The sequence below is a fragment of the Chaetura pelagica genome, unplaced genomic scaffold (genome assembly GCF_000747805.2).
Source record: "Chaetura pelagica isolate M959 unplaced genomic scaffold, ChaPel_1.0 scaffold233, whole genome shotgun sequence".
NCBI classification, from domain to species: Eukaryota; Metazoa; Chordata; class Aves; order Apodiformes; family Apodidae; genus Chaetura; species Chaetura pelagica.
The window spans coordinates 304,352-304,809 of NW_009952708.1; the positions used below are offsets into that span (position 1 = coordinate 304,352).

The 458-nt window shown below is 64.0% G+C and overlaps 1 protein-coding gene across 1 annotated transcript in view; it reads left to right on the top strand.

Annotated features, from left to right (window-relative positions):
* The window catches only part of MAN2A2 (mannosidase, alpha, class 2A, member 2), a 6,962-nt gene that overhangs the window by 4,691 nt on the left and 1,813 nt on the right, over nucleotides 1–458 (top strand). The window contains exons 14-16 of the mRNA XM_009994294.1: nucleotides 9–64; nucleotides 153–286; nucleotides 391–456. Coding sequence (XP_009992596.1) covers nucleotides 9–64; nucleotides 153–286; nucleotides 391–456 — 256 coding nt within the window. The remainder of the gene's footprint in view (nucleotides 1–8; nucleotides 65–152; nucleotides 287–390; nucleotides 457–458) is intronic.

Below are 458 nucleotides of genomic sequence, written 5' to 3' on the forward strand. Positions count from 1 at the left end.
CTTCTCAGAGTCGCCAGCTACTACCAGCATGTCCAGACCGTGGTGCGGCTCTACAACGTGCCAGGTCAGACAGCACGAGGCTGTGCTGGGGTGGCCGCTGGCCCTGGGGCCGTGCTGCCCGTGGGGCCCAGCTCCTCACTGCTTGTCTGCAGGGGTGGAGGGCCTGTCTCTGGACGTGTCTTGCGTGGTGGACATCCGTGACCACATCAACAAGGAGCTGGCCCTGCGCTTCACCACTGACATTGAGAGTGACGATGCCTTTTTCACCGACCTCAACGGTTTCCAGGTATCCAGCTGCTTGGGGAGGGACAGCAGCTGCCCTGAGGGATGGTGCCCTGCCCTGGGCACTGCGGGAGCCACCCCCTGCCTTCGACCTTTTCCCCTCGGCAGATCCAGCCCCGCAGGTACCAGAGGAAGCTGCCGCTGCAGGCCAACTTCTACCCCATACCGGCCATGGC